Genomic DNA, 7533 nt, shown 5'->3' on the forward strand with positions numbered 1-7533 from the left:
AATTTCTGTCCAACTCCCCTGCTGACCCACAGGTCCTTTCACCCCCTCAGAAAGAATCCTTTTCCTCCAAAGACACTCCCCATCCACCCTGTTGTAGCACCTGAGACACCACATTGTGGTGGCCTTGAAAAGAGGACACATCTTTGGAGATGCTCACAGTTTATTAAAACTGACTTAAATTTATTCCCTTTTTAACAGACAGTTCACGGAGAACAAAAGGAGATGGAGCCTCATGTGGGTTACATATTTTAAAAGGAAGTGGGGAGCTAGATTAGGTAAAATGGAAAGAGCACTGGATTGAGAGTCTGGAGCTTGGGGTTCTGATTACAGCCATGCTTCTCCACTCATTGGTTGACTAGATAAGTCTTTTTTTTTTTTTTTAAGCAAGCCTAAAGTTGTTTTCTTTAAGGGGGGTGCTACCATGATTGCTTCACAGAAACATGATCTAAGATAATGATGTCACCAATTCCAAACAGCAAGGGTGGTAAAAGGCTTCAAGGCTCACAGACTGAAAAGCTTGGTTTCAGAAAAGTCTGAGAGGGGTCGCAGGTGTCAGGAGAGACATGAAATGTAAGGGACCTTCACATGCAGGGCGCGGTTGCTGGGTCATCAGCATCTTGAAATGTTTCTTGATGGTGACTCGGTGTCCAGAGTATCTGTCATCTGGGGAGAACCGAGCAGGATGGGCCAAGCAGGTCTGTTGTCCCGTAGAATCAAACTTCTTCAGGATATAGACCTGGTCTTCCTGTTCATTGAGGTAATACTGAAGAAACATGATCTTGCTGAAGCAGGAAGTTCCAATGCCATCTGCACTTCTCTGTCTACTGAGGGCCTCCTAGGTAAGTCTTTTCAGCTGCATAAATCTCAGAGTCCTTTAAAACTCAGCATGGAAGAGGCAGGAAGCAGTTCTGAAAAGACAGTTTTGTGAAAGAGGCGTAAGAATCTTGCTTAGCCACTAGATATTTTGAGGTCTCTGAGTGAAATTCAGGGCCAATATCTTGGGGCAGCCAATTAGAGGGTGGAGGTAGGCAGCTGGAGATGCAATGCAATCAACACACACTGAGAAATCCAGGAAGACTATATCCACCTTGGAATTTCCAGGAGAGGAGAAAATGAAAGTCTTATCTCTGCAGACATCCAGCCCCATACTATCCTTTCATGTAGTGATAAGACTGGCCATGTTTCCCTTCCTAGGACGGGGAAATGCTCTTAACTGAAAACCATTTCTGAACAGCCTGTTTGTTGGTATGTCCAATGGAAGGAAGCTTCTTTATTCAGTTAACAGATTGTAGCCAGCATCAGCATTATGCCAGGCACTGTTGGAGATACAGAGAAGCCTAGAAGAAATGTATGCAACAAGCTCAACACTAGCAGCTTCTTATCCATTGTCTCAGAGTTTTAGAGGTCACTATTGCAAAGCAAAGAGGAATAAACTGCCCTGAGAAAGTCAGATGAGAGCAATAATCATAACACCTAATACATATGAAGTGTTTACCGTGTGGCAGTACTGTTCTAAGCATTTTGCATGCATTAGCTTGTGGTCATAATGTGCTATGAAGAGGTCTCTTTATTTCCCCCCTCCCTTTCTTAGTCTTCCTAATCATTGTGGCTTCTATTTCCTGTGTTTCCATCCTGTTTGTGTGGGGCCTCTGAGCCCGTCTTTGCTCTCAGTCCATAAAGTGATTCTGGGAAAGAGAAGAGGCCAGTCTCAATAACTGGAGAGCCCCCAGGGTAGCCTGGACCCAAATGGACACTTCCAGGGAGGAGAGCAGGAAAAAACAGTTCCTCAGAGAATGGGTTACATTAAGGAAGAGGTATCCCTTAGGAAGTGATCTGTCACTCATGACATTTTAAATGGAACTGGAAGTCAGAGGACAGAGACTAACTGAAAGGAACTCCCTGATTAATGCCCAGAAAAATGAAACTGGAGGAACTCCTCCCAGTGTTTATCTCTCTGACTCCCTGGCTTCCACCCTGCAGCCTCAGAAATCAGGTGAAGAGCTCAGCCTGGCTCAACACAAGGACTCCAAGTTTTAAGCCCAATTAGATTCTCCATTTGCTGCTTGACCCTTGATCTCTTAAGTAGTGTCTACACAACCTCAAAACAACTTAGCAGTTGAAACTGAAAATTCAGTCATTACCTAGAGATCTGTGCTCCAAATCTTTGGACTGGTTTGAAAGGATGCTTTTATTGGATTGATTAAATTGGCCAGATGTTTTCCCTTCATTTTGGAATGGCCTCGGGTATATGTCTGGTTAAGGCACTAGAGCCTGAGGGAAGGGTGAATGAGGAATGAATGTGCATTTTTAAAACCCAGAGTTTGGTGGCCTGCATTAAATTAAAGTGAGTACACTAGGTTTCTGCAAACCAAATCTACAGAAAGAGACTCCCCCCTGGTGATTACCCTCCATTAGTAACAAGTATAATTCACAGGACACTTTACAGTTTATAAGGCAGTTACACATATATTAGTTCCTTGAAACTCAATGCAAAATAAGATGTTATTTTTCTTATTTCACAATCAAGAATCAATATTCTTTCACCCATAAGAATCACCTCCCTCTGGTATCTATATATATAAAAGCCAAGCAACCAGAATGGCAGAAGGACTGGTGGCTATGATGTGCACTGCAGCCAACCAGCCCAATGGAGGCCCTGGTTGGCCCCTCCAACTGCCCACTACCCCTTCCCCCAGCTGGCCCCAGCCCCAATTGCTCCACCCCGCCCCTGATCAGCCCCACCATCAGGGGCAGGGCCAGCCAACTTCTGTGGCCCCTCCTTCCCTCCCTGATGAGGCCCCAATTGGCCCTCATCAGGGCGGGCCTGCAGGACCTTATCTGTGCATAAATTCATGCACTGGGCCTCTTGTAACCTATATAAATTTTGGCCTTCTTGTGCTGCCTGTCATCAGCTCAACTCTTGGAATCTGAGATTCTGGTATCATTCACACCCAAAAGAAAGCAAACATGTCTTCAAAAAATACTTTACAAAAATTTGTAGTCAAGATGACACAGTAAGGTCAAATTTTGGTGGACCTCTCTTCTCCCTCATGTAGATAATATGGATTTTAGAAAACATTTAAACATAAATAGCTTGACTTGAAAACCAGATAAACATTCCCATGTGCTATAAAGAAACAGAAAAACAAAGGGTGACAGTGAGAAGGATTGAATAGGCCTGAGGTCTCAGGGCAGACAGTGGCAGCTGGGAACTCCACTCCTGAAGACAGTGGGAACTCCACTCCTGAAGACAGCGGTCACGCAAAGTTCTTTGTGAGACTGAGGACCACATCTGGGTTTATCCCTAAAGCTGCAAGCAGAGTGGTGCCCCCTTTACTTCCCCAGCTCCCTCCACTTTGTTCTTAAAAAGAGACTTTAAACCTGGAGATAGAGGATTTTCAGATCAGTGAAACTACTATGATGATGGATACATGTCATACATTTTCAAACCCATAGAATATTCATTGCCCAAAGGGAACCATAATTAATTCTAATGTAAAGACTCTGGCTGATAATGATGTATCAATGTGGGCCTATCCATTTGTAGCAACTATACCATTCTGATGAGGAATGTTAATAATGGGATAAGCTATGCATATGTGTGTGTGTGGGGGGGGGGGGGATATTCTATAGAAAATCTCTGCATCTTCCATTCAATTTTGCTGTGAACCTAAAACTTCTCTTTTAAAAAGTCTATTTTTAAAAAGTGCTGCTGAGAGCTCCCTGGGGTTGTGCTTATTTTGATTGGGGTTCTGGGAATTTCAAGTTGGCTGTAGGAGAACCCAGAGGCAGTCTCTCATAACCAGGAACTAATCAAGCCAGCCACTGACCCGGCTAGGTCAAATGTTGCTTAGAGACAAATAAGATGAGACTTCCCATCTTCTTTGCTGGCTACTCCACCTCTTACCAACCACTAAACATTGGAGAGCCCAGGGCTGTATCTTCAGCCTCATTGGGCTCCATCTACACTCACCCCTATGACATTCTTATAACTTAAGGTTTCCCTAATTTATGCTTATAGTAGCCTTGACCTCCCACTCTGAACTCTAAGCTCATATAAATAAATTCCATGAGGACAGAGATTCTGTCTTAATTCATCTGTGCATCCCTCATGGTATCTAGGGCAATACTGAGACAGCAGGTCTCAGTGAGAGGTGCTGCATTAAATTCTCTGCCTCCTACACCCAAAAGTGAGAGTGGAGATTGGTCATGCAATCTAGAAAGTTCAGGATTCATTTCTCTGGGCCGTGGTTTCACTCTCATGATGCCCACAGATAATGTGTCCTCATGGCATTCCTAAAGAGTTTGTCCACCTTCGCTCCCACGTGAATGCCACATTTCTCTCAACCTTGACCACAATACCATCACCAACACAGGTAGGAGAATTGGGACTTTCAGATCTCACACAACTAGAAACAAAAACAGCAGAAATTATTCAGCTCCATCAGAATCATTTCTAGAATAAATCCAAGGGGGTCCTGGGATAAGATATGAGGGAATCTCTCCCGGATGAGGCAGTTGGTGCAACTTACAACTGGAACAGTTACCCATTGTGGTTGGTAGCCTCTAAAAGAACCTCCAATCATCTCCCCTGTCTGGTTTTCACACTTTTGTGTAATCACCTGAGTATGGATGGATTTGCTGACTCACTTCGAATGACTAGAATGTGGCATAAATAATGGTATGTCACCTCCAAGATTCAATTATAAAAAGACTAAGGCTTCCTTTTGCTCTCTCCAGAAGAAGCCAGTCGCCACATGGCAAGGCAGCCCTGTGGAGAGGCCTACATGGCATGGACCAGAGGCCTGCCAAAGCTACACCAATAAGCATACAAGCAGATCCTTGAGCTCTAGCTGACAACTTGACTGCAGTAAGGGACCTTGAGCCAGAATTGCTGGCTAAGCTTTTCCCAGATTCCTGACCCACTTAGAAACAGTCAGATAATAAATGTTTGCTATTTCCAGCTGCTGTATTTTGAGGTGGTTTATAATGCAGCAATAGATCACTAATATTCCATTTCTAACATACATTGACCCCACAAGCTCTGGAATACCAATTTAACTGTTTCCCACAGTTGTTCAGGATGCTACATACACATTCAACTATTCCACATACATTCGAGTTCAGTCATTTGTGCATATGTTGGTATTTCATTCACATCCAGATGCTACACACAGTACTTAAATATCAAAAATTCATGTAAATGTTCACAAAAGATCTTAGATGCTGCCTTGCCCCATGAGAAAGTAGTCTGAAGCAAATCTTATGTGTCAACACATTACTAGCAATACAATCCCAGGGCTATCATGATTAGGGGGGGAAAGCAAGAAAGGTCGGGAAGGACGAGACAAATACCAGGTGGTAAGTTACAGATCTGGCTACAGCTTCACAAAACAACACAGCCACTTGCTTAGTCACACCGAAAGTCTCCAGAAAGGCCATATGGAGACATGGCACCCATTAGAGGGAGTAAGAGAGTCATTTATTTGTTGGTTCTGTCCTGTCTCCTGTCTCTCCTTAGATTTCTTCCAATGGGGTGTTAAAACCACCTTACACTTCCAGGTGGTGTTATCCAGCTCCTCCCAGCCTCCACTGGGGAAACCAATCCAATGCTGTGGTCTACTGCTTCCCTGACACCATGACACCAGACAGAAGGCAGCCAAAGCCTCTGCATGGGCATCAGGACACTCCTGGGCACTGGACCTGTTGTGGCTCCCACCATGGCAGACGTTACAGAGACCTTGCCAAAGTCCGGTGCGCACTCAGGGGGCTTGAGACAGATGGCAGCGTTAGGAGATGAGGTGACAGGGAGCAGCTGGGGTTCTTTGTTGATCAGACAGCCAAGAGCTAGAGGGGCAGGTGAGGCTGAGCAAATCATGGGAGGAGAATAAACTGGGTCTGGAACAAACCTACTCACAGATCAGCACTCACTCATTGGGAAGCTACTTTTATATTTGAATTGTATATGAATATATGCATATTTGGGTGTTATCTGTATTGACTCAGACTTTATTATTTGTCCCTTGAATGCAGGGAGGAGCCACCCTATATTCTGCAGGCTCTGAGCAGTTTTGTATGGGGAGGAATCCTTATTTCTCAGGAGAATTCCACTTGCCTGGAAACTTAATATCGTTTAATTCCATTGTCTGGTTTCATATCATGATGTCACCAAGAGTGCAAGAGATTGGGAGCTGACTCAGGATGAGAATGCAACTGTGACTGGGATCAGAGCTTCAGAGGGTTGTCCCAATGAAGCCAAAAGGCCCAGACTTTGTATTCCTGTACCAGCCAGTCATCCTCAGGCCACACCCTGAGAGGCATGTGACCTTGGACGCAGCAGTTCCCTGCTGCCAAGAGCAGATCTCAGCAAGAGATGCCACTCTGAGTCTTTGCAGCCAGTATTCCTGGTGGCCAGGGGATGGGCTCATTAGTGCGAAAAGGGATCTGGATAGCATGCCAAGGTATCCAGTCTAGTGTGCTACCATCTGGACTAAACTTCTCATGTGAAGATTTACAACTTAATCTAACTCTGGTTTTCATCCAAAATTAAGGAGGAATTAGATTCACCCTCGATTTTTTCCCAGAGTCAAAAAGGCTTCCAATTAGGTGCCATGAAAGATTCCCAAGACTGGTTTAAAATGATCACATGAGGCTTCTCTTTTTTTTTTCCCCTCTTTTTCTTTTCTTTCTTCCTTTCTTTTTTTGTTTAGTTTTTTGTTTGTTTTTGTTATTGTTGTTAATCCTTAACCAAAGATTATTTTCCAATGATTTTTAGAGAGAGTGAAAGAGAGGGAGAGAGACAAAGAGAGAGAGAAACACTGATGTGAGAGATACACATCAATTGGTTGCATCCCACATGCACTCCGACCAGAGCCTGGGACCAGAACCGAAACAAAAGACTCTTCAGTCTGGCAGCCAACACTCTAACCACTGGACAAGACCGGCTAGGACCCATGAGGCTTCTTTTTAGGCTCAGACGATTCCCTGATTCCCTGATTCACTAGAGTGACAGCGACGGGAGCCAGACCACAGGTAACTCCAACTTCTAGGAACCTTTTCAATTACAAACACTCTGAAATACAGACTCAGCTTTCTTAACCTCCATGACGATTTCCTTGCCCTTCCTGAATCAAAGGGCAAACCCAGCTGTTTGCTCCCGATCAAGAGAACATGGCCCTGTTGCCTCCTTGAATCTAAAAATAAAAACAAAAACTAGTAAGATAAAATAAAATAGCCTCACTCTAGGTCAGAAAATCTCACAACCTCTCCACCCCACCCCACCCCACCCCACCCCAAATGTGGCCATACTTTTTGTGATCGCTCTTCTTCACCTCCCCCTCTGCTGGCATGCAGAATCCTATCCCTGTGCTCACGTGCTCAAACTGCTTACTTACCAGGCCCCCAGGGCTCCAAAGCCAGCGCTTCTCCAAGTGCAGTCTGAATGCTTTGGGTCTAACTCAGTAGGGAATGGGCCCCCTGTCCTGGGTTTGTTTGTTTTTTGTTTTGTTTTTTTTTCAGAGCAGCTGTTTTGTT

General features: G+C 44.5%; 1 protein-coding gene across 1 annotated transcript; it reads right to left on the bottom strand.

The window, feature by feature from the left end:
• Positions 1-523: 523 nt before the first annotated feature.
• LOC311623326 (H/ACA ribonucleoprotein complex subunit 3-like) lies at positions 524-775 on the bottom strand (the record flags this gene model as incomplete). Its single annotated transcript, XM_084885335.1, has 1 exon — positions 524-775. One exon carries the CDS (start codon positions 773-775, stop codon positions 524-526), a length of 252 nt encoding a protein of 83 aa, XP_084741461.1.
• Between the last annotated feature and the right edge of the window lie 6758 nt (positions 776-7533).

The sequence above is a fragment of the Pipistrellus hanaki genome (genome assembly GCF_964339955.1).
Source record: "Pipistrellus hanaki genome assembly, chromosome: 5".
NCBI lineage: Eukaryota > Metazoa > Chordata > Mammalia > Chiroptera > Vespertilionidae > Pipistrellus > Pipistrellus hanaki.